The sequence below is a fragment of the Serinus canaria genome, chromosome 3 (genome assembly GCF_022539315.1).
Source record: "Serinus canaria isolate serCan28SL12 chromosome 3, serCan2020, whole genome shotgun sequence".
Lineage (NCBI taxonomy): Eukaryota > Metazoa > Chordata > Aves > Passeriformes > Fringillidae > Serinus > Serinus canaria.
The window spans coordinates 110,715,969-110,741,389 of record NC_066316.1 but is presented as its reverse complement, the minus strand read 5'-3'; the positions used below and the strand labels follow the sequence as shown (position 1 = coordinate 110,741,389).

The window sequence follows — 25,421 nt, the reverse complement described above, 5'->3', positions numbered from 1 at the left end:
CTTCCCACCCGAATCAGATGGAAATTTGCCTCAGACCCATTAAGTTCATTCTTTTTGACATTGCTTTCAGTGACTGCTTTGAATGGGGGAGATTGAAGTCTGAATTCAGACTCCATTCAGGGCATCCTGGAAGTGATTCCAGGTCAGTGGCCCAATGTCCTGGTACAAATATTGCTCAATTAAGATGTTTTCCATCACATTCTCTCTTACAAATGTGGATGTTTTATTGATGCAGAGCTAAATCAAGTATCTGCCATCACTACACTCTCTTCCTCCACTCCCAGCTGGCATTTCATGCAGCACATATTGCAGTTTTCTTTTTGAACAGAAGCCTTTTCATCTACTGGAAAGCAGAAAAATGCCATAGGTGACATAGTTTAGCAGCATTAATCACATTAAATCTGTCTGAACTGCTGCAGATGGGAAAAAAAAAAAAAAGTCCTGTTTGCATGTCAGGGCTCCAGGAAAACTGATTTTCTTTTCAGAGATGAGAACTGCATTTTCCTTTAATTTAGCTTAAAGAGAACAGAAACTCATGCCTGGAAAGGATTCCCTGGGTCAGCTAATGTGGCTCCTTGTTATTCTGGGCAACCATCTCACAGAATCCTTCCCATAAAAATGGATCAAGTATCATTTATCACCTAGTGAGGTTTTTCTCCCAGATATTCCCATTGTGAGGGAAATAACCTCATTTATGCGAGAGTAAAAGATTTTGGTTGTAATGTTTTTTATTTAATTTCCACGTGTCTTCATGGCCAATTGAGCCACAGCTGTGGTTCAGATTCTCTCTCCAACCCTGTCCACATCTGCTGGTAGCTCATGGGCCTTGGACAGGGGATAGAAATGCTTTGGAGGACCGGGATAAGGTGGAATGGCAATTCTGCTTTGCCAGATGGTGCCATTTTTTAGGGGAAAACTGTCAGTCATTGCCTGTTGGACTAATTCCTTGTGCCAACCACTACAACAAAGCTGATAATGGATGATTTGGGAGGTCGAAACCATGGAGGATTTAGGGATTTTCTTGCACTGGAGCTTGAGTGAGCTTTTAGGAGTTGAGGCTGTGGATTCCCAACACAGCAGAAATATGGGGATGGAGCAATGAAGAGGCACCAGGATGGGGTGAATTGTCCTGAAGTTTAATCGTGGAATCATTGGAAAAGACCTCTGTGATCATCCAGTCATAATGCTCTGCTGCCAAGGAGCAGGGGGAGAGGCTTGGTGGCAGAATCCTGGGAGATCCTTGGATAGGTCCCACTGACTTGCCAAAAAAAGCTTGTTTTGACAGCCAGTTTGATCCCAAAATATTGGAAATCTTTCTTTGGAAATCTTTCCAAAATCTTGGAAAGATTCAGCACCCTGCCACTCTGAGGTTGGCTGATGCAGGTTCTGGTTCAGCAGCACAGTGGAGATCAGCTCCTAAGGCTTAGAGGTATCATGGAGGTAGAAATCACCTAATTCTGAAAGATTTATCTGCAAAATATCATCCAGTGGGAGAAGATGGATGGAAATGCCGGAGCCAAAGTGCCATCCAAATGACAAATGACTGAAGACTGCTCACCCCTGCTCATGTCATCAGCAGATAAATTAGTGGAATAATGTTTTCAGCTGCTTGATAATGTACAGGTGGAAGAAAAAAAACCCCAGCACAACAGTGCTAATTAATATGAAACAGATTAAGAGGTGCCCCAAACAGCCTCAGAAACTGTGCAGTGTAAAAGTTCTGTAATGTGAATAAACTGTGTAGGAAATGCTCTGGACAGTCCCAGCCTGCCAGCCTGCTGTGGTTATGTCCATGTCTCTATCCAAGAGATTTCTTGGATGATTCTGTCCCTGGATTCCACTTGCCTCATTAAGAGGTGCTTCATGGGTGAAGGCTGAAGGGCAGAGCCTGGTTTCATCCATGGTGTTAATTACTACACATACTCTTAATTTACTTTTGGAAACAGGTTGGCCATGTGCAAACTGCCCTTGGGAATGATCCCTGGCCCCCCCATCTTTTAAACTGTGCTGGGAAAGGATGGGAAAGGGAGTTAGTGGGATAAAAACGTGCTGTGGACTGCTCTAAACCCTTTCAGTTCTGATGATGAAACTCTTCTACCTGTGCCCCTCACTGAGGTTGGAAAACCCATCCAAGACCTTTGAGTCCAGCCATTCCCCAGTGCTTCCAAGGCCACCACTGATCCATGTTCCCCAGTGCCACATGGCTCTTAGATCCCTCCAAGGCTGGGGACTCCGCCCCTGTCCTGGGCAGCACAACCCTTTCAGGGCCCTTTTTAGCCTTTTTTTTTTAATAGTTGAAGATTTTGCTTTTCCGGCCTGGATTTAAATCTTTCTTTTTCATCCTTTTCTGAGTGCTCGACTCTTGACGATCAGTTGGTTGTTTTTCCATGGTTTTCCAATCCTCTTCATATTGACCAAGGAGCTGTTGGCACTTCCAAGTGGCTGGAACTTGCAGGAGATGGGTGAGGTAGCGGGGGTCTGGAATAAGGAATGTTTGGCTTCTGTCTTAATGGGAAAGGAGGACCTGGCAGTGTAGACATGTAGTGCCTCAACCACACTAATTCCTTGAAATATGCTGGCACAAATAATCAAAGCCTTTGCAAGCATCCAGAAAATCCTTGTAAGCAAGAAAAGACAACCAGGTCTGCATGGAACTGCTGGAAAGTCAGTGGGAAATTTGCTGGAAGTCTGAAGTCAGAGAATTTAACAAGAGTTTTGATATTTGTTCTGTGTCAAAAGAGAAGCTGCATTGAATGGAGCTCACAGGGCTCTGGTTTAGGCACTTTCCACTCTTGTATTTGGAGTGGAAAACAGCAAGGCTGGAAGACATGGGAAAAGATTGGGAAAAATATCCATTGGGAAACCTGGAAATGGAGCTGCTTCTGCTGTGGGACAGTAGGATGACTGAGAGAGCTGGAGGTGTCCAGCCTGGAAAAGAAAAGGCTCCAGGGAGACCTTAGAGCTCTTCCAGTGCCTGAAGGGGCTCCAAGAGGATGACTGGACAATACTAAGTGCAGAACACAGTTTACACATGTAATAGAATTAATTCTTTTGGAAAAATTGGGTGAAATGAGTGTTAATTACCACGGTGGGGGAGTTGGAACTAAATGATCCTTAAGTCCCTTCCCACCAGAACCACTCCATGATTCTATTTCCAGCACCTGTCCTCTGCAAACACTTCAGAGTTTCAACCTACAGAATCCATTTATTCTATGTTTGGTTCAACTTCTTCAGCACAATCATGATCCTTCATGGGAACTTGATTGTCTCGTTTCTAGAAGTCAACCCCAGAACCAAATGAGAGCAATTTCTGATTCTTGTCTTATTTTACGGCTCTGGATGTACAGAAGGGGTTAAATCTCTCTCCCCATCCTGCACACACACACAGAGCCCAACACAACACTTTGTTCCATGTGTCTGCTTGGCAACTTGGGAGAGTTTTGCTGGCATGTGGGAGAGACCTGCAGGAGTCAAGTGCAGCATTAATGTGAGATCCCAGTGGCTTCGGGGGAAGCTCATTACTGACCTGGCTTCGGCGTCTTCATTTACAGTAACGCTTTAAATATTTAATCCATCTCTCCTTCTTTCCTGTCATGGGCCATTTTCCCTCAATTGATTCCTTGTTTGGGGGGCAGGGATGGCTGGAATGCATCTCTGTTAGTGGAATTCTATAAATTATCCTCATTAAGAGGCCTGGTGACAACAGGCCAGCGTGGGATTTGTCGAAGTTTTGCCTTGCACTTTTTGGCCTCAGGTTCCCAAAGCACTTCAGAGGCACTCGCTGGGTAAAGGTAAAGGGGCAAAGCTTTGCTGAAAGTTTAAAAATCAGAGGGAAGAGAAATGGAAGGCTGGCATGAGAATCATGGAGTGGTTTGGGTTGGAAGGGACCTAAAAGAACATCTTGTTCCCACCCTCCCACCATGGGCAGGGACACCTGCCACTATCCCAGGTGGCTCCAGCCTGGCCTTGGACACTTCAGGGATCCATGGGCAGCCACAGCTTCTCTGGGCAAGCTGTGCCAGCTCCTTATCAGTTTTCCCAGCAAAAAGTGAACGGCCTTCATGGCTGCATCTCCTGGGACGCCTCCCCAGGCCAGGCAATGCCACGGCTCCCACGTGGTCAGGCAGTGCCCTCGTATCACAAATTCAGCTCTGCTGCAAGTACAGATGTTGAAACATCCCTTGCAAGCTGGCAGATAGAGGGGCAGGCAGGGAAGGGACTGCCCCAGCCTCTTATTCTGCAGCCTCATAAATCTTCAGTTGACTTTACAGGATCACAAATCAATTTTTGCCCAAAGACAGTTTTTATTTTGGTGATATTTTTAGTGAGATCTCTAAGCCTCTCTTTGTAATCCCATGAAATTGGCATCAGGCAGGATGTGACGGCAGTCAGGAAAATCATGAAAACAGTATCACACCTCTGGGGCTGGAGTGCAGTTTGGCCTCGTTCTTGACCACAAGATCTCTTTATGAACCCTATAAAGAAGGAGAGAGGGGCTTGCCTTTCACCAAGCCAGGCTCAGAAAAGAGAATAAAACCCTTCAGTGGCTGGGGACAAATGCTTTTAATGGGTGGGGAAAATGGGGTTTCAGCAAATGTACTTTGAAAGAGAATCACAGAAAGTTTTGGGTTGGGTGGGACGTTAAGGATCATCAGTTCCAGCCCTCGCCACGGCTCCACTAGACCACGTTGCTCAAAGCCCCATCCAGCCTGGAGAGGACAAGAAAAATATTAAAAATAAATCAAATCCCTTGCACATTTCCTCACTGTTAGGTTTTAATTTGTCAATCAGATAAGAAATGCTCAGGTGTGTCAGACATGCAGCATCTGTGTTTGCACTGCCAGTCTTAAATCTGGTGTCCTCAGTTAGCTGGAACAACAAATTAAAAGAAAACACCCCCAAGCCTGACCTGCTCCTTGATAGCTCAGCATGAAGTGCTATCCCACAAGTGGCACAAGAGTTTTTCTGCAAATACCACTGATCCAGCAGAGAAGAAAGAGAAAGCCAGGTTCATGCTCCGTGGAAAGAGGGTATTTTCATTTCAAGGAACATTTATTTTCATCACAATACCTGGTAATACCACCCATTATTACACAGCTAAAACGCTCAGCCTTTGAACCCAGAAAATGCTGTAGGACTCGAGGACCAGGCTCTGTCCAACTCCATTTGTGCTGCCACAATTTAAGCAGGGATTTGAGGAGTGGGTTCTGAATACCCACAAATTGCAGAACAAACACTGCTGCTGTCATTATTGATGGTTTGTGTCCTTGATACAAGTGCTGCATCTCAAGGAGAGGAGTATTCATAGATGGTCCAGTGCTGACTTTCTTGGAACCCCTCATTTCAGTGTTGTTTGGTGAGTGCTGCAGGCTTTGAATGAAGATGCAACATTTCATTTACTCCCCTCTTTTCTTCCCTGGAAGCTGTCAAAGGATGAGAGCTGTGATTGTAATTGAAAACATCCCAACAAAGCCTCAAAATTATTGTAACTGAAATTAAAAAATGTTATTCTTTAACTACTGTTAGGCTTCACCTTGAAAAACCATGCCCGACCTTCAAAGAGGAATTCCATGGCTAATAGTAAGAAGAATTTGATAATTTAGCAGATGTTGACCATTCCTTTTGCTGTATGGTCACAAAGAAACCGCAGCCTTCTAATTGAAAATGTGATTTGCTTTGACCTGGAATCACACTGAGGAATTCTGGCACCTCAGTCTTGCCAGTGGAGCTGGATGCTCCCCATTTTAGGGATGTCTGACAGTTCCTCTCAGAAGTCTCTTTCCTCTGTTGATTGATACTTCAGCAAACATTAATTTGGGGTGGGGGGGGGGTGACATTTTCTGTGCCAGTTTTCTGCCTCCTCAGACTGATATTTTTAAAGTTCCAGCCAAAATTGTTGGGAGCAGGAAGCTGGAGGAAAACATGTTGTTTTCAATTCTAAAATATTTCTCCCAGCCTGTCTACGAGGAGCTTTGGTACCTCCCTGCTGCAGAGCAGGGATCTGAATTTCAGGAAGGAGGCGTTTTTTGCACATATCCTGCTTTTTTTTGGTTTTTTTTTTTTTTTTTTTTTTTGATCTCCCAGTGGAAATTTCCCTGGCTTCTCCTAATTTACAGACATTAAAAAACCTCAAAAACAAAAAAAACCCAAGACACATTTGGGAGAGTTGTCACAGCATTTAAAAGCTGAAGCCCTCAAGAGATGCTGCAGAGGGATGTGTTGTGCTGCTCTGGCTGTGCCTGCTCCAGCACCATGGTGTGTTTCCCAAGAAGACAAGGATGATCCTTCCCATCCTGGCTGATGTTTGCTCTTTAAAAATTTGGGAGCCAGGACCTCCTGGGGTTTTAAAGTGATTTTAAAGTGATGAGGGACAAGCTGCCCTGCTAGAAGGCAAAAAAAAGAAAAAAAAATCAGATTTTAAGGGGGAAAGAAAGACAATGTTGTGGCAAAGAGAGGGGAACAAGAGAGGAAATGGGGAAGAAATGTTTTACGATTGCTCAGAGACGTTGGAGATGGAGATGGGGCCAGGGGAGCCAGACCCAGGTGATGAAAAGGAAAAATCATTCCCATTTCTTGGCCCAAGGACTGTTTATCACACCACAAGCCAGCAGGGTGTCAATTTAAATCATGGAATCATTGCATCCCAGCATGGCTTGGGTTGGAAGGGACCTCAAAGGCCACCAATTCCAAGCCCTGCCATGGGCAGGGAGACCTTCCATTATCCTCAGCTGCACCCCTTCTCCTTTTCCCTGTTTTTAGCATCCCATACACAGCACATGATCCTGCAGCTCCTCATTTCCCAGGGAACACAGCTCGGAGCACAAGAGCCGTGTCAAAATCCCCAGAACAAAGTGCTTGGTGGTGGATTCCATCATCCCAGCAATCCCAGGGAACATCCCCTTCTGCAGCGTCAGGTGTTAGAGAAGGAGCAAGACACGCTCCGAGAGGGGAAAAAGAAAGAAAATCAAGCCCCTTTCATGTATTCTTTGTAATTATTTTCCCCCTGTTGTTCAGAATTCTAGTTAAAAAAAAAAAAAAAAAAAGGGAAAAAAAAAAAAAAGGAAGGAAAAGAGGGCTCTAACATTTACTGGCAGTAATCATTGCACCATCTGCTCCGGGAGCTGCTTCCAGAACACACGTTCTCAGCTGCTGAGCAGTCAGCTCCCATCCCTTCCTCTCAGAGACAGGCATGCCAGCAGTTCCTAAACTGTAACAGCATGAACAAGCCTTTTTCTTTTTTTTTTTTTTTTTCCCTTTCAGTTGCTGGGTTTTTGTTTTTTTTTTTAATAAGGCAGGAGAGTTTGGATTTTTCACCAGATTGTTTTTAATGCTGAGCTCTTCCCGATTTGAGGTTCTTCTTCTGAGCACGTGCTGGTGGCAAAAATATGGAGGATTTTAATATTTTAATATTTCAGAGTGCCCCAAGGGAGGTTGCTTTGTAGCAGAGCTTCACTGGGCTGCTCTCAAGGATGGATTTATCCCATGTTTCTTCTGTGGGGAAGCTTTCCTGGTGGGATCCCCTCCCACCTGGGCATGGACACCTCTGATTTCTGCTCTCATGATCCATAACTGAGCTCAGCTCCAGTTTCTTCCCCTTCTCTTCTGCATGCAAAGTCAGCACTGAGCTGTTCAATATCCCTGCCTTCCTTAGGCATCCCAAATCCATCAGGGAATCACAGGATATGAACCAGGAGGAGATTCCTCACCACCAAACAGGCTGAAACTTGCCCTCTCTGTGCTCCTGCACTGCTGCCCTTTGGCTAGTGGGGAGCAGAAGCTCTTAAGGAAATATGTGCCCAGTTTTCAGGGCAGGGGTGACATTAATTAGCTAGCCCATCCTGTCCTTGGATGCTTCTGTGTCACTGACACCCCAATCTGTGGCTCTGTTGTTGTTTCTCTCAGCAATACCAACCCACGGTCTCTGTTTGTACATTTAAATTCAGGAGTGAAAAAACATCCCTCAGTGCAAGCCCCTCTTCAGCCCTCCCACTGCAGAGCCAACACTTCCCAAAGAAATGAGGCAGAGTGGTTGCAGAGCCCATTAGGCCTGTCCCAGGAGGCAGGGATCTGTAGCTTACAGATGTGCTCAGAGAGAGAAATCTGCATTAGGGAAAAGAATTCCTGCTTGACCGGCAGATCTGTGCTAAACCACACGGCTGGAGGTGCAGCTTTGCAGGGAGAAGGGGCTCTGTGGGATGGCTTTGTGTGATTTTATCTGGGTTTCACTGCAGCAAGAGCAGATTTACTCCTTTTCAAGCAGGAGAAATGGGATTTCTCCCTCAGCCTCGTGCACTCGCTCTCAAGCTGGATGGGTGTTTTCCCACCCAGAAATCAAGGTTGGGGTTTTTTTGGGATCAGCATTTGATCCAGCTGAACAGTTGTTTTCACACCTGGAAATCAGGATTGGGTTTTTTGGGGATCAGCATTTGATCCAGCTGACCTGTAAAGCACATCACAGAGCTTGGAGCATCAAAAGCACTTTGGGAATCTCCCTTATTCCTCGAGGCACTGCCTGTGTGCACGAGCCTCTGGATTTTCACAGGCTGTGACAGTCCCACCAGTTCTCTGCTGCCATTAAAAAAAATACAAATTTCTGGGGTCAAATGGGTCAAACAGATGATTTATAAAAAATATTTATCCTCCTCATAATGGGATTGTGACACACGCTAGATCAGAAGATGGACAGAAGTAGTTGGGAAGACAAGAAATGGAAGATAAAAGGAGGAAGCAGGGAAATGAGAAAAATGGGAAGATGTTTGGAGCTGAAAGGGCTCCCAAATATTGGTGCTCATTTCCAATATTCCCTCTGCAAGCCAAGCCCATCCATTGACCTCCTGTTGCTGGTAACGGAGACAGGAGCTCCTTATAGTCCTATTGTTCCTCTCCAAATGATTCTTAGATTCTTAGGCTGTGTGGTAAAGGGGAAGAGGAAGATTCCTTGCAGGATGGCTGATTTTTAGGACTAAAAGCCCTTTGACACCCAGGGATGGGCAGGTGCTGGTGCTGTCACTGGGTGAGTGGCTGTGTCACACAGTCAGCCATGGGACACGGAGCATTGCTTACTGAGGAGAATGAGGAGCAGTCCATGCTTGGGAGGTTGGGAAGGAACAAACTGAATGACCTCATTCCTTGCACGGATGCACAGATGCATAAGTGGGGATTAAGGGCAGCAGATTTGAGACCATCCGAGGTGTCAGGCACTGTGGGAGAGGCCATGCTGACTTGTGAACTTGGATCTGTCGCTTGGATGAGGGTGGGAAATCCTTTCATGTGCTTTTTCTGCCCACTCCAAGTTCTCTGGGGGGTGGCAACCCCTGGAGAAAGGACAGCATGGCAGGGCTGGCAGCTGCTGGTGCCTTGATCACAGCGAGCGCCTGGACCGAGCGCCCTCGCTCCTTCCAAAATCCCTCCAAAATCCCTCCCGGGACCCCCACAGAGATGGACACAAGGAGGCAGCCAAAGGGAAGCAGTTGTTCTCCAAAGGAAGGAGTCAGGGGGTGTTGCTAATGCTGGGATTCCTCAGAGCAACACGTCCTGGGGCAGCTGCCATGCCAGGAGAGGCACCGAGCCACGCGCGGCTCCTCCAAATGCTCCCTTGGCTTCAAGGGAAGAAAAAGGCAGGGGACAAGGCAGAGACCTCAGTGGAGCTGGGGAGGTGTTTTGGGGGGCCCCATCGCTTTTACTTGGTGTAACAGCCTATAAATGAACAATTTGGAGGTTTCATAACGCTCTTAATTAGGACAAACTTAAAAAGGACCACTTGGCATCCTCGGTGGTGGAAGCCATGTGCTACCTGCAGCAGGCCAAGTCCAAAATGAAACTGATTTTTCTCTCTCACCTACATTCTGCATTCAGACAGCTGCTCCTAACAGGTGCTCGCTCTCTTCCTAGCAGATGGTGACAAAAAATGGGTTTGTTGGCAGGTTCTGCCACGGAGCAGCCTTCTTATCACACATATTGATGTGTATACAAACACACACGTGTTATCAGGTGTTGGGTTTCAAAAAGAATTCTCCTTCTGAGAGAAGGTCACTCACGTGGGGGGTTTAGCCAGGATGGTCTGTGCCTGTCTCTTTTGTTCCCTGGGTCTAAAGGCATTTGGGGACTTTGTTGCCACGTCAAAACCCCACAAGAATTTGGCCATTAGTTCAGATCTCCTGGTGTATCTGAAAGTGTTTTAGGAGGAACATGTGGTGTTAGGCTGTGTCCCTTCATATCTATCACAAATCCTTAATTGCCTAAATAGCAGTTAACTCCAAAAGAGGCAGGTTTTAGGTGGGGAATACCCTGATGTTTTTCTCCTTGCTCTTGGTTGTGGTAATATAATAGAAATGCAGAAATGAGAGTAGGATGTGTTGGAAAGGATCTTAAAGATCGTCTCATTTCAAGGATCTCTCTCTTTAAATAAAACAACCAGTTAAGAAGGTGCAGTGGAATAGAGACACAGCAATGCCTTTAAACAAAGAAATCCAAGTGCAGGGTTTTATCCTGGGAAATGCACCCGGGCTCTGAGTGCTGAAGTGTTTGAAGCTGCAGGGAAAGCACCCGGAGAGGATTTGTGCTGTATCCATCACCCAGCGAGAGGCAGCTGTCAAACAAATCCCTTTGGTTCTTGACTCTGTTTCCACCTCCCAGATTCTGCCTGCTGAGGGCTGTGAATTTGTCAAAATGGTGCAGAGCAGTGCCAGGTTTGGGGAACTGGGGAACTTTTCCTCCTTCTATTCCTTGTGCAGGGAGCACCAGGCAGAGCCATCCTCACCCTGCTTTGCTGCTCATTTCAAAGGAGCAGCCTGAGCCAAGAGAACCAGATGAGGGTGACATCTGGCCATGGAGCCTCTGCCAAGTCACTGCTGTTCTGTAGCTGGCAGGAAGATGATGTGCTGCAAATGCCAGGTTCTCTCTGAAATGTAAAGTGCATTCCCTGCATTTTCTTTGCTTCCTCTCCAGCCTCAATCAGCTCGGTATTTTGTTTTACTAATGGCCAAATTCAGATCTCCTTTCCAGGCGCATAAATCCATTCCAGTGATGGTGGGTGATTTGTACAATGAGTGGAATTTGACCCTGAGGTCCAAAAGGGTCTTGTATTTTCTAAGCTTCCTGACAAATTAACTTGCTGACTGTAAGTCTCATTCAAATCTCAGCCCCTGTGGGGTGTGTTTATGCTGAGGGTCCCTAATCAAATATATCAGAATTGTTTGTACCTAAACTCTTCCAGGAGGGAGCAGGCAGAGCTTGGGGCAGGTGAAAAAGCTAAAGAAGCTTTGGTGGTTTTCTTCACTGATACTTTTCTGGAAGCCTAAGTGCACCCCTTTAATAAAAACATCACTAGAGCTGATCAAGAAGCTTGAGAAAGAAATCTTCTGCTCATAAAAGGTAAGGACAGTTAAAAGAAAGTTTTGGGGTTGGAACTAGTTGTGCTTTAAGATGCTTTCTAACCCAAACCATTCTGTGATTCTGTGATTGTAGGTGCCCTGTACACACAGTTCCTCCCTGTTGTGCCCAGAAGGAGTAGGGATGGTGTGGGAAGGAGCTGGAGCTGTAGGATTTACCCTGTTTCCTTAAGAGGCATTTTTATTTTCACCCTTGTTGCTGAACTCTCAGCACTTTTGGCAGCTGTGAAACGGTGCTGGGTTTGCAGCTGCTGTTCCACCCAAGTGCATCTTTTCCTCCTCCTCTGGTAAAATGGTCTTGCTGCAACAATTTTCAGAATTGTGTAAGAAAGGGGATTGTATTGAATCATGGATAGGCTGGGAGAACTGGGAGTGCCCAGCCTGGAGTAGAGAAGGATCCAGGGACAACTTAGAGTCCCTTCCAGAGCCTAAAGGGGCTCCAGGAGAGCTGGAGAGGGACTTGGGACAAAGGATGGAAGGACAGAAGAAATCATTACAATTTTATATTTAACTTCATCAAAAGTTACCCTCTATCTACATTATAGGAATAGCTGAGAATGTTTTGAATAAAAATAAAATTTTATCAGATTTGTCAAATAAGGGGAAACTTTTGCATTGAAAGATTTATACAGGTACCATAAGTAACTGGAACCCAACCAGTGGATCAGAGGGATGGAGCATCTCTCCTGTGAGAAAATTCTGGGGGAACTGGAACTGTTCAGCCTGGAAAAGAGAAGCTTTGGGGGTGACCTAACTGTGGCTTCCAGTACCTGAAGGGAGGCTGGAAGAAAGATGAAGAGGGACTTGGGACAAGGGATGGAGGGACGGGACACAGGGAGTGGCTTCCCACTGCCAGAGGACAGGGATGGATGGGATATTGGGAAGGAATTGTTGGCTGTGAGGGTAGGGAGGCCCTGGCACAGGGTGCCCAGAGAAGCTGTGGCTGCCCCTGGATCCCTGGAAGTGCCCAGGGCCAGGCTGGACAGGGCTTGGATCAACCTGGGATAGTGGGAAGTGTCCCTGCCCATGGCAGGGGGTGGAACTGGATGGATTTAAAGGTCCCTTTCAACTCCAAACCATTCCATGATTCCACAGTCCTATGGATCAAGTTCAATGCTATGTGACTACTCCACAGGAAATACTGTGATCATCAAACTGAATCTGGGTATCTTTAAATTCAGTCCTTACCAATTATCCTATGCACCCTCCTGGAAAACAATCAGTTAACTCATGAAACTATCAAGGCAGCATTTTTTATTGTCTGCCAGAAAAGAAATTGCTTGATATTATCCCAGTTCTTGAGGAAAAAACTTATTTTCCCTGGAAGGATAAGGAACAGCTAATTCAGGTTTTGCAGAGCACGTGCGCCGTTATCGTTAGGAAGGAGCTTAACCAACCTGAAAGCAAACGCTAAATGATCCAGATCTTGGTCTTATTAAGCTTGTGTGTGTTTTTCCTACCACTTAAAAGCCCGAGGATCCGGGTAAATGAGATTTTCTGGAAGGCAAAGCTTTCAAGTTTACCTCCCTCTCTTTTCAAGCACGGAGGCGATGCCTCTGTTTACGCGGAGCTCCAACGGAGCGAGCGCATCCCTGCTGCAGCGTTTCATGGAACATCCTTTGTTTATTCACACTGTGCCACTTTTAAACTTCAGATGTAAACAACAAAGACTTCTTTGTGTTTCACACTATCTCATACTCACTACCTTCTGAAGTCCAAAGCCAAAACACTGTGGAATTTTACCCTCCTCACACTTTTTTTCCTGCTTGTTGGATGGGTTCTTCCAGCCTTTTCTATTTATAGCGGCTGGAAAACTACTTATCTTCTGATTAAAACATGCTCTGTTCATTTTCTCTTGACTTTTCAGTCCTTGGAATGGGATAAAAATTGTTTTGCCTGGTAGCCATTTCAAATATAATTTTAGTAGTAATTATGCATATATTAGATAACAGAAACAATTTGTCATCCTGAAGGATCCAAATTGCTTTAAAGTATTCAGCCTCTCTCTGATCTGCTAGGTGGATTAAAAATCCAGCAAATATTCCACTGAAATCAGCTGGACAGAAAGGTCAGAAGGACCTAGGCTGGAAATGCAGCAGCTAGCTGCCTGACTACACACATTGGGCAGGGGGCAGAAGAATTTGGGCTCTGTTTTAAACCGGAGTGGGATTTTTGGTTGGAAATTTCACAGAGCTGCAGCTGCACTGAGCCTTGAGATCCAGCACTGGGATGTGCCCCCTGTTTTATACCCATGGGGGAAGGACCTTGATTTTCTGTTTCATTTGATATGCAGTGTTGTGGTGTTTGGATCAGTCTCATGCTGGATCCGTCTCCTCTCTGTTTGATGATGTTTGGAGAGGGCAGCCATGGAGGAATTAAAGATGTTTGGAGAAGGCATCTCCATGGGGGAAAAAAAAGGACAATATAAAAAAAAAAACTCAGAAAAATGTGGTGTTGATTTTTCCCTTTTCCAGGACCATCCTTTATCATCTCCTCCCCTTAGGCTGCATTAGAGCACAAGCAATATAATATCTGATATACCATATATAAGTGGTGGCCTTGGAAGTGCTGAGGATGATTTGACTTCAGGATCTTAAGAGGGCTTTTCCAGCCAAAAAAATTCTGTGATTTTATGATTCTGTTTTGCTGGAATATTCAATGTGTAACATAAGTAGCTTTGCTGTAAATTGTTGGGAATATGTTGGATCCTTTTGAGAGATTTCCTTATATAAGAAACCACCAATACAGACTGAAAATAAAGGTGACAGCATCAAGTTTAACAGGTGAGGCTCATGGTGGGTGTTCAGGGTGAGTTGTTCACCTCTCCAGAGAGTGGTCAGCAAAATACAAACCACCTCCCAGCTTTTTAGGGGGATTAAATGGTTTAGGGTTATAAACCAATGGTCATGGGAGCCTGAAGAGAAAATCCCAGTTTATTAGAGGCAAAATAGGTAGCAGAAATGACAGGTTTCCCAACAATTTCCAGTGCAAGGATATTTAATGTATTCCAATATAGCAAATTTTATTATTTTAGTGGTATTTGTGCATGGTCTCTTGTCTGGAAGTTTTTCACTCCAATCACAACAGAAAACATTTCTGGTTTTTTCAGGATGATAAAGATAAATTGTTTCTCTGGAAAACTCATATGTGTTCCTGAGGAAACTGTCGTGCTTATATATCGTGGAAGAAACACTTGATGGAAATCTAGTGAGGAAAATAAAATGATGGCTGTGTAACAGCAGAGCTGACCTGAGCCCTCTGGGTTTGTTATGGCAAATGAACACTTTTACTTCTTCATTGCTGCTCCCCTGAATAAAAAATAATGGCAGAGCCTTACATTCATTGCCAAGGGCTCACACCCAAGGGAGCACCACAAGCTGCTCTGCACTTGGAACAAAACGTGATCCAGAGATAACTGAGCTAATGGAGGTGGGGAAGTCTTGTCAACACAGTGTTTACATGTGGAGGGTTTTATTCTGCCCACAGGCAGCTGGGGCTGCCTGATCTCAGAGTATTTTTGGACCTGAGTTGATTTCTCAGAGTCATCCAGGGCCAAACCACTTGTGGTCTCCAGCGTGGACGGTTCTGCTCAGAGCTTTGTTTGTGTGTGGGTCATTTCTCCCATCCCAGCTTGGCCCTGGCCGTTGTTATTTCAGGAATATGAGAGTAATGGATGAGTGATTAGGGGAGGAGACTCTGCTGTCTCCAGCCACGGAGGAGATTTGAGCTTTAGATCACTGGAAGTCAAGACGGGGCAGGAGTTTTCTTAGGCATCATCAATTATCCATGCAGGATGTGCAGTAAGAGGCTGTTTGGCTGCCTTCAAATTGGCCAGACAAACAGAATTTCCATCTCTCTCAATGGCTCCTTCAACACCTAATTAGCTCCCAGATGCTACTGGAGCAAGATGTCTTTTATCTTTGCTAATGTTATCTCCCTCTACCTCCTAAATGCCCGCCCGTGCCATTCCCCACTTTCATCTCTCTTCCCTCAGGAGAAAACAGGATGGGTGTTCAGGAAGCTCCATGCTGAAGGTCAAGCTTGTAAAGACTCTGGGTCAAGCTGATCCTGTTAAACCAGGCAGTATCTGGAGCTAAAAAGTTTTGAATCCAGAATTAGATGGATATGATGGAGAGCAGGATACAACTTCCTTCCTATGCACGTTCACAGGATCAGCATCCAACAGGAAAAAATAGAATTGTAGATTTTATTTCGCTGTCAGTTGCCTTTAAGATGATTTAGGACAGATTCAGAGCTCCTCTTTTCCTGTTGTGGGAGAAGATACCATGAAATCTGGCTGGATAAATGTGATATTTCAGCTGGCAGAGCTCATTGTTGTGGGCAACACTCAGGTTTTACACTCAGAGGTAAAATAGGAGGAAATATCAGGCTAACTGCATTCCTGGTCCTCCCTAGACCCTCTGAGCACAACCACTTGGGGCTGTGTTAATACCAGGCTATCATCCAACTCTGATTTACCTTGGCAGGACTGATGGATATCCAAGCCCAGCAATTCCTTTCCCTCTGGCAGGGAGGAGTGACCAAACCACCTGCTCCAAGCTAAGTGGTTAAGAGGGAAGCATTTCTTCAAAACACACTTTATACACACACCCAGCTTTCCCTAAGGCTCCTGGAAATGTGTCTCCAGCCAGGACCAGTTTCTCCATTCCAGTGATGTATTCTGTTGTGTGGGAGATTTGTCAACAGGGAAAAGCTCGGGCAAAATCAGTCTTGCAGTTTTATGGATGAAAATCAGGATTCTTCAGCTTAGATTTTGTACCAATTTTTTCTCTATTTCCTTCTTACCTGCATTTTCTCAGTGCTGCACTGGAAGGATACATTCCTAGGAAAAATTCCTGCAGATTCCTGCAGCAGCACTGCTCCTCTATGGCCAGGGAATGGGTAATCCCTACAGGATGTATCCTGGGCTGCATCTAAAGCTGTGTGACCAGGTCAAGGGGGCTGATTCCACTCTGGTGTACCCCACCTGGAGCACTGTGTCCAGCTCTGGGGATCCCAACATGAGAGGGATGTGAAGCTCCTGGAGAGAGTCCAGAGGAGGCCACAGAGCTGCTCCAAGGGCTGGAGCCCCTCTGCTCTGGAGCCAGGCTGGGAGAGCTGGGGGTGTTCACCTGGACATGAGAAGGATCCAGGGAGAGCTCAGAGCCCCTTCCGGGGCCTAAAGGGGACTTGGGACAAGGGATGGAGGGACAGGACACAGGGAATGGCTTCCCACTGCCAGAGGGAAGGGATGGATGGGATGTTGGGAAGGAATTCTCAGCTGTGAGGGTGGGGAGGCCCTGGATGAGGTTTCCTACAGAAGCTGTGACTGCTCCTGGATCTCTGGAAGTGTCCAAGGCCAGTTTGAACAGGGCTTGGATCAAACTGGGATAGTGGAAAGACCATCCATGGTCTGGATGGTCTTTAAGGTCTCTCCAAACCCAAACCATTCCATGATTTTATGACATTTTTCTTCAGATTTAGTCCCACAGCAGCTGTTTTTCTCTCCCAGCGTAGAGTCTGTGGATTTCACCATTTCTGCCCTTAGATCCATGTGCCCATTCTGTGAAAGATGAAGAATTTATACCCCCATGATTCCATTATTCCCAGTCTTGGTCCTGCCTGATTTGCCAGAGACACTCTGCAAGGAGAGTTCTGAGACCAGACAGCTTCCCTGCAAAGATATTAACAATACTCAGGAATTACACAGCTCTCCAAAGCCTGTGTGAGCATTAGCTAATTATGCAGCACTCCACAGCCCTGTGAAAAGCATTTTCTAATCAATCCCAGCCCCACCTATCAAATGCATCAATACCATGGAATCCACAGGGCAGAGGCAGCTGGAAACAGGGGAATGTGGAGATTTAGTCCCACACCATATGGGATCTGGGGCTGGACTTCAGCACTCTCCACCCACTGCTCCCACATTTCCCTTGGCAGGGTCCTTCCTCCTGTCACAAACACATGATTTCCAGAAGCAGGTCACCTACAGGCTGGGAGTGCAGGTTTTACCAGATAATCAGGATTTCAGCCCATTCCAGCACTTGTAGAGGCTGCTGGCATCAATTACTTTGGAAAAGCCAACATCAGTAAGTGACATAGAGGAGACTGGACCGAGTGTGACAAACTGAGCTCTTCCAGCCAACTGAAGGCTGCACAAAGAAAACAATTTCAGATCATATATCATTGATGACACAGCAGAGTGGGTTGAACTGCCAGAAAGGAGAGGGAAGGGAAGGAGAAAATAAATGAAGGAGAAAATAAAACATTGGTAATTGCTCATTCCTCTGGACCAAAGTTTGTTTCTCTGGATCAAGCGAGCCTGTAGGGCTGGATTTCTGCCCCCAAACCTGCCAGCAACTAATCCACAAGCCTGGCAAACTCAGTTAAGTTGTTTTCCAGTTAAAAATATCACAGGGATCAAGTGTCTAGGATTCCCACAGCCTGCCATCCTAAGGAGTTCACAGAACTAATCCCTGCAATTCTTCTCCAGAGTGCAGCTCCTTTAATTCTTAGAACTTTTGGAAAAAGAGCTGAAATTCAGGATTGCTGCTGCTGGTGTGAAATTTTGAGTGGACACTGCAATGGAGGGAGAGCCCAGCAGATTTTATTTGGTGGGATTGTTGTCAGAGTTTGACATCAGGAGTGATGGTACAGGAGCTGTCACGCATGTCAGGATGCTCTGTGCTGTTTCCAACATCAGGGATTTTTCAGGGAAGTTTTAGAAATGCAGCAGCTTCGTGCAACTCACTGGGACACGAGACAAAGCGGATGGATGTTGGTATGAGCTGGTTTGTAAAGTGTCTATTGAATCAAACACAGGATGATGCCATTTTTATTAAAAGCCACAAAATGCTTGAAGCCAATTAATACTCCCCTGCTTTACTAATGCCTCTGCTCGTAAAATTAAATTGGTTTCATTTAGCAAAACCAATTTTAAAGCCTTTTTGTCAAATTTATAATGACTTTAGCATGAGGAGGCTCATGTCTTGCACACATAATACAGATTTTTTTTGAAGAGAGAGGGTGCACAATGAGGTGCCACATGTGGAATAAGAGGAAAGTTGCTCTTCTGAGTGAAGAACTGGTTACAAATAGGAAATAAAAGGTACAAATAACTGCGGGTGCTGCAGTGAAGAGAGATTAACCTGTCTTGGGAAGCTGTGCAGTTCAATATCCTCACAAAAGGGCTGAAAAAAGAGGATGGTGACGCACCAAAACCCGCTGTGAGTTTGGAGTTATTCCAGGTGAGCCAAAGCAGACACGGCTACAAAAAAGTTGCAGAAGAATCTGACAATAATAGAGAAAATAGCTGCTGAAATTCCATGTCAATAAAAGTCAAGTGCAGGCACAATGAGAGGGTTTAAATTAGCCCGGGAAAGAGGTTCTGGCGTCATTGCAGATGGTGCTTTGGAAACATCTGCTCCGCACTCAGCAGAGGTCAGGAAGGCAAGTGGAATGCAAAGAATTGCTGGGAAAGGGATGGGGAATGAAAGAGGAAATGTAAGTGCAGGGCTGAATAAATCCCTGGGGCTCTTGAGCACAGTGGAACTCCAGTCACCCTGGTGACTGCAGTGGGGAAGAAGAGCTGGAGAGATGCAGGAAAGGGTGAGAAGGGTGCCCTGGGTTATGGATTGGGAGTGAAAGGCTCTGGGTCTGGCTGAAGACATGAATGGGAAGGATTAAGGTGTAAAATCCAGATTTCTGTGGAGAGAGGGGAGAAGGAATTGTATTAGGAGGCACCAGGATGATCAGAGGGATGGAGCATCTCTGCTGTGAGGAAAGGCTGAGAGAATTGGGGTTGTCCACCCTGGGGAAGAGAAGGATTTGGGGTGAATTTTGGACCTTCCAGTGCCTAAAGGAGCCTACAGGAAATGTAGAGAGAGACTATTTATAGCAGCCTGGAGCAGCAGGACAAGGGGGAATGGCTTCAAATTGAAAGAAAGTAGGTTTATGATGTTAGGATTGGATGTTAGGAAGAAATTGTTCCCTGTGAGGGTGGGGAGGCGCTGGCACAGGGTGCCCAGAGAAGTTGTGGCTGCCCCTGGATCCCTGGAAGTGTCGAAGGTCAGGCTGGATGGGGCTTGGATCAACCTGGGATAGTGGAAGGTGTCCCTGCCCACGGCAGGGGGTGGCACTGGATGAGCTTTAAGGTCCCTTCCAGCCCCAAACTGTTTGGGATTCTGAGATCCAGTGTTTTGTGACAGAGGATGTGATGACAAATCTGGTCATCGGTGGTCAGGCAAAGGTTTAAAGCAAACAACAAGAAATAAACTTTCACAGTCTGCAAAGAATTGGGAAAATCACTAAAAACCTCTTTTACATGCTGGAAGTACAGGTTGGCTGACAAACTTGTGGTGCTGAGGTTCCCAGTGCTGACTTTGACACCTCCATGATCCTGGAGGTCTTTTCCAACCTTAATGATTCTGTGATTCCTTGTTCCTGTTCCAGTGTCCCCTCTGCAGCTGGGTGGGATTTGAGATCTGGTTTGGTTTGGCCCCTCCCTGATGGAATCTGACAGGATTTTTGGGCTGCATTATAAGCAGTTAAAGGGTCTCTTGTGATGTTTCAGTGACTTGGCAGTGCTGGGTTAACAATTGGAGTCGATGCTCTTTTAGGGCTTTGATCTCTCCTATGACAAAAGCCACAGAAATCCTGTGAAGGAATAAATTCTCTTTGAATTGCAGTGGAATACTGGTGGAGAAAATTATCCAATGGTTCCTTAAAAATTTCTTGCACTGAGTTAAAAATCCCAAGGGTTAATTGCAGCATGGTAATGAGAAGTCTCATTGGATGGCCCAGGAATTTTGAGACAGAGAGGACTAAAAATTCTTCTAGAACAGGATTGCCATCAAATTATATCAGCCTCAGTGGCAGGAAATCAATCCAGAGTGGGCTGATTTACACTTGCCAGAGCCAGCACATCAGCACATCCTGAACTTCCCCATCTCTCCCAGTGATGTTTTTATCTTCACATCAACATTGTCAGTGCAAGGAAAATAACTTTCCCTTTAAAATCCAAACATCCAAGGTGGGATTTGGCAGAGTGTCAGGGCCAGGGTTTCCCACTGACAGCAGCACCAAAGTGCAGTGTAAGGACTCGTCTTGGGTTCTGCTCTATTCAGGTTTTAATGGGCTGGGAAGGGATAAATGATGTTTATGCCCTCTTGTGGTGCCACATCGAACAGGATGGATTCCCTAAATGACAAAATGAAGCCAATGATGGAAGAGTCCCAGGTTAAAAATCTGTAACAAACACTGTGGAAAACACAGTGGAAAAATTTCTCCCCCTCCAGCAGCATCCTCATGACTCAGGGAAGGGGGAGAGGCCAATTTTGCCTGCATTTGCAGCAGCAGGTAAGTGAGTAATGCCCAGGATGGCAGAGTTCGTGCCATCTTTCAGCAGTGAAGATCATTCCAAAGTGTTTTCTCAGTGCTGGGAAGGTTAGAAAGTGAAACAGTGCTTTGTAAAAGGAGCTGTGTTGACGCCTCTTTGTGTTTGGTGCTGCTGACGTGTTGTGGTGCAAACCTTCAGGTGTTTTATCTTCTTCACTCACATGTCTGACAGGTGAATAACCTGATTCCCTTGGGACAAAGCCTGTCCCAAAGAGGGAAAAAAGCTGGCTGGTGATTTTACATGGGGAAATAAGGCCAGGTTCCTGTGAAATGGAGCTTGGGATCCCAATTCCTTGTGTGGGAACACAAGGAATTAATGAGTCAACCCCTTTCTAAGCTGTGCTGATAAATCAGGGTGGGAACTCAGGGCTCTCCAGACTGGTCCATCATGGATTTTGTATCCATCTTATCCCTTCATTCGTGACTGAAGGCGGAACACAGCAGAATGTGTCCTTTAGGCAGTGAAGTTGTGGGAATAAATCAGAGTAGTGCTCTCCAAAGCCCAGCAGCTGCTGTCAGGCTGTGGGCAGGGCTTGGCTGTGCTGGGGCAGGGTCTGGGAAACTCCAGTGGGGGAAATTTGGAGACTTTTTGTCCCTGTTGTTTAAATGAAGTATTTCCATTGCATGTCATCCTTGCCTCTCCCCAGCCATGTAGGAGATGAAAGAGGAAGGGAATGATTTCCTTTCCACTTCCAGGATGAGTAAACCTGCAATACTGGGTTTAAATGAAAGTACTGGGTTTAACTGGGCTAGGCTTAGGAGGGTTTCTCTAACAGGATGGAAAATACTGGAATGAGGATCTCCATCTCCAAAGATCTTCCATAACCAATTCTTTTTGGGATCAAGGCTGGTACCATTCAGTCTATCATGATAAAAGAGTGTGGACTTGACGACTGATAGCAGATTCACAATTTTGTGATCCCATAAGATGATTTCCCTTTATTTATATTTTATATATTTAATAGTATGATGAGAGAACATATATTTTTCTGGGAATCCTAAACGCTGACCCTTCAATCAATTCTATGTACATCCAGTATTTATAACTACAATTTGCAACAGGATTCTGACATTAATTAAAGTGCTTATTAGGTTTTAGCACGGACTTCAAAGCACAAGTTATGTCCACACTGAGAAGAGAATTGGCTCCAAAATGTTGGTGTTTACCAGTTTCCTTAGGAAAGGACAATGTAATGGGGAAAATGTCACAGCAATTCATCTTAAAAAGAAATTCCCTCTGTCAGAAACCTCTCATGAGTTTCAAATTCAGCTAGGGGATATCAGAAAGCAATTAAAGTCTAATTTAAAATCCCCACCCACATTCCGTCTTCTCTTCCTGCCAAGTGGTTATTGCTCCTGGTCCACGTATTGGCAAATCTTTCCATAATTTGCCTTAAAACTTAAAACTTCCTGGTCAGGATGGAACTTTTCTCCTTGAAAAATGACTTTGCAGTGACTCTGCGGGAAAAAAAAAACCAAAATAAAGCCCAAATGCTCTGATATCCCAAGGAGATCCTTGGGGTTGAAATTTCACCCGGAAATTCTTCTTGGACCAGGACATTGCGAGTGGATTTTGAAGCCGAGGCACTTTCCAGGGAAGGTTCCTGGACCCTGCAGCTTCCCGGGGTGGATCCCAGTGTGTTCTCCCTTTGTTTTCCACTTTCATTGACGGCTCCACATCACTGCCTGGGTTAATAAAGAGAAGAAAAGGGTGGCCGCGGCAGATTAAACAAATGAGCCATTAAAAGGGGATGGCTCCCTCCCTCTCTGTGCCCACAGTGCCTCCGGGCAAAGCAAAACACCACGAGAGCAGGGATGAAAAGCTTTCAGGGATGAGCAGGGAATGTGAGCACTGAGAGACGCCTGTGGCTCCTCCAGGGGGGAATCCTGAGGTCATTCACAGCAAACCACTAATGGCTTTCCATGGTCTTCCCTGACAGGTGCTGAAGGAGGAAGGCTTTGGCCCCATCACCACGGAGATCCGGGAGGCTCCTGAGTTTTATTATGCTGAGGAATATCACCAGCAGTACCTCAGCAAGAACCCTGGAGGGTACTGTGGCCTGGGAGGGACAGGGGTTCCCTGCCCCGTGGGCATCAGGAAATAGCCTGTGCTTGCTCCACCACCTCCTCTTCGTTGTAAGGAGCTTGGGGAAAAAAAAGACCAGGAACCTTGGTGGATGTTCCTTGGTGGATGTTCCTGCAGCATCCAAGATTTGGGAATCCGCTTTCCATAATCATCATTTTTCTTTTTGTTGCCATCAAAAGCCAAAGTAGAGGCAGGGATTGCTCCCGTTCTTGCTCTGTGCAGCTCCTGGGTTTTCCTTGTCATCTGAAGAGGTGGAAAGAGATCCAAACTTCTGAAGTTTGGCTTGAAATGCTGTTAAAAGGGTGAATTAGGAGGTGGCTGCACCTGTAGCTGCTTTGCATTTCCAATGCCTTTGGACTTTCTGATTTTCTTGGGTTAATTAATTTCCTGGTGTTCCCAGAGCTTTGACTTCTGGAGATGGGGTTGAGTTCCTTACCTGTCACAACCCTGGGATGTCTTTGGGAAAGGTGAATTGATCAGATCAGTGATTCTCCCACCACAACTCCACTTTCACAGCATTTAGTACCACCTGTAGTGCCTATTTTCTGAAATTATTTTAGCCATAAAAAATAAAATTGTAATGTGATGCTTCTTTTTGACAGTTCCAAGAAGTGAATAAACACAAAAAGAATTCAACTTTGTTTCCTGCTCTGCAATAAATGACAGAATAAGAAAAGAACAATGTTCTCTGTGATGTGTTCCAAGTGGATATCTGGGTAGATCTAAAAAAAAAATTATCAAATATTATAAAATGCTGCAGTTTTCTAATTAAACACCAGGGCATTTAAATCTCTATCATCAGGCATGACAGTACAGAGGAGTGAAATTATCCCTATGATTAATTATTTGTACTTTAATAACTTGGGAGCCCCCACCAAGAGCAGACTCATGGAAAACGTAACATGGGGCAGTCTCCAGTGAGTGTGCAGTCAAAATAGCAGCCAGAAAGGGGAAAAAAAAATCGAATTTGGGTTTATTCATGGGGATCTCAGAGTGCAGACTCAAAGCTGCAGACAAAGGATGCAGGGATGCACAGTTTATCCCATATGGAAATGGGATCCTGTGGGTGCAGAGCTCAAGGAGGGAGCCAGTTTTGGGGGACAGGTGGTGGCACTCAGAGACACAAATCCACAGCACCTCCTTCTCCATGGCACTGCTCTACACAGCTTGGTTTGATGTTTCCTGCCCACCAGCTCAGCTTTAAAGCTCAAAAAGGCCCAAACCAGCTCCCTGAACATCTCCTGTACTACACAGCAGAGCAGGTGGTGCTCCAAGCTTGGAGAGACTGGCAATGTTCCCCACAAAGTCGGTGTTTGGGGTTGTAAATCCCACTGCTGTTTCCAAACATGGGCAGTAAGTCCGTGCCAGAAAAAACAGCTCCCCGTCTTCCCTGGTGCTCCTCAGCTGGTGCTGAGCTCATCCCAGTCTCCAAACCCAGAGGAAATCTGTCCTCCTGGCAGATTGCACCTGGGTCAGGCAGGATTGCCCCATTAGGCTCTTCCTGGAGATGCCCCAAAATGTGCCCGCAGCACACTCAGAATTTTGGTTTCTGTGGTGACTGATGCTGTCCCTAACTGCTGCCATGGAGTTTTTTCAGTGCTCCCAGACAAGTAAACCAGCACTTGTGTCTTGTTTCCTTGTCATGAAGTGACAGAGAAGCGAAGAAGAGAGTGAAATAAAGTCTTACCCTCATCCTATATGCCTTGTCAGCCTCTGTGAAATCCAGACTCCAGTGGGATAATTCCTGATGTGCTCCAAGGCAAAGCATTTCAGGTGCTGAATCATCTGGGGGCTCATAAAATGTCTCCTGGTAATGTCTCCTGGTTCCCTTCCTTTCCTCTCCCTCCCTCCCTCCCTCCCACTCTGTGCTGCAGTTATTGTTTTGAAACAAGCTGGAAAGTCTTTGGGAAAAACTCTTATTATAAATAATAAATCCTCAAGTCTGAGCCTGGCTGAGGATTTTTTAAAGTCTTGTCCTGATGGAAATGATGTCTTGGTCTAAAAATCAGCATAATGGCTCCATTGATACTAAAATGGGCCCACACCAAAATATTTTGGTACCACAGAATTATTTACTGGCATCTTGGATTTGATTTTGATTTGAGAGTTTTGACTGGGCACTCTTTGAAAATTGTCCTTTGACAGAGCTGCCACTTTTTCCTACAAACAGAGAATCCCAGGATTGTTTGGGTGGGAAGGGACCTTAAAGATCATCCAGTCCCACCTCCTGCCACGGGCAGGGACACCTTCCACTATCCCAGTTTGCTCCAAGCCCTGTCCAACCTGGCCTGGAACATTTCCAGGGATAGAGCAACTCTCCTGTAGAAGTTCATTCAAGTCAATACCCCAGGCATGGTCTAACTGGAGAGAAAATTACCAGGAAATGAGAAAATTAATGTGGTGGGAGGCTTGGGAGATGAAAGCTGATTCAGCTCCTGAGGTCTTTCAAAGATGGTTCAAGATCCAGCAAAGGCCCCAGCCCCCAGCTCATGAAATCCTCCATTGCCGTATCCTGTGAGGTTAGCCCGGGATGCAGACAGGAATTCCAC

At 45.7% G+C, this 25,421-nt stretch overlaps 1 protein-coding gene across 2 annotated transcripts in view; it reads left to right on the top strand.

Moving 5' to 3' along the window:
• Window positions 1–23,548, top strand: part of MSRA (methionine sulfoxide reductase A) — a 238,361-nt gene extending 214,813 nt beyond the window's left edge. For both annotated transcript variants that reach the window (XM_009096207.4, XM_050972508.1), the window contains exon 6: window positions 22,727–23,548. In XM_009096207.4, the coding sequence (XP_009094455.1) occupies window positions 22,727–22,891 (165 nt within the window). In that variant the 3' untranslated portion in view covers window positions 22,892–23,548. The remainder of the gene's footprint in view (window positions 1–22,726) is intronic.
• The last annotated feature ends 1,873 nt before the right edge of the window (window positions 23,549–25,421 follow it).